Source organism: Penaeus monodon, chromosome 28, assembly GCF_015228065.2.
Source record: "Penaeus monodon isolate SGIC_2016 chromosome 28, NSTDA_Pmon_1, whole genome shotgun sequence".
NCBI classification, from domain to species: domain Eukaryota; kingdom Metazoa; phylum Arthropoda; class Malacostraca; order Decapoda; family Penaeidae; genus Penaeus; species Penaeus monodon.
The window spans coordinates 39,855,617-39,855,856 of NC_051413.1; the positions used below are offsets into that span (position 1 = coordinate 39,855,617).

The window sequence follows — 240 nt, forward strand, 5'->3', positions numbered from 1 at the left end:
CTTAAATACCTCGAGGATTTTTTAAGATTCTGAAAGCTTATTTTTCTTATCGTTGCAGGGAGAAAATAACACGGTCCTCTCAGCACAATTTCCAAAAGCTATATTAACTGAACACTTTTACCTCACAACTATCCTTAATTTTGTTTACAATAAACACCAAAAAAAAGAAAAAAATCCTAATTTGATTGACCTTCATCAGAGTAAATAATACCACACGTATTTATTGAATGCATGTATATA

General features: G+C 30.0%; 1 protein-coding gene across 1 annotated transcript in view; it reads left to right on the forward strand.

Moving 5' to 3' along the window:
* Positions 1 to 240, forward strand: part of LOC119591223 (glycine, alanine and asparagine-rich protein-like) — a 15,392-nt gene that overhangs the window by 2,040 nt on the left and 13,112 nt on the right. The window contains exon 4 of the mRNA XM_037939934.1: positions 59 to 200. Coding sequence (XP_037795862.1) covers positions 59 to 200 — 142 coding nt within the window. The remainder of the gene's footprint in view (positions 1 to 58; positions 201 to 240) is intronic.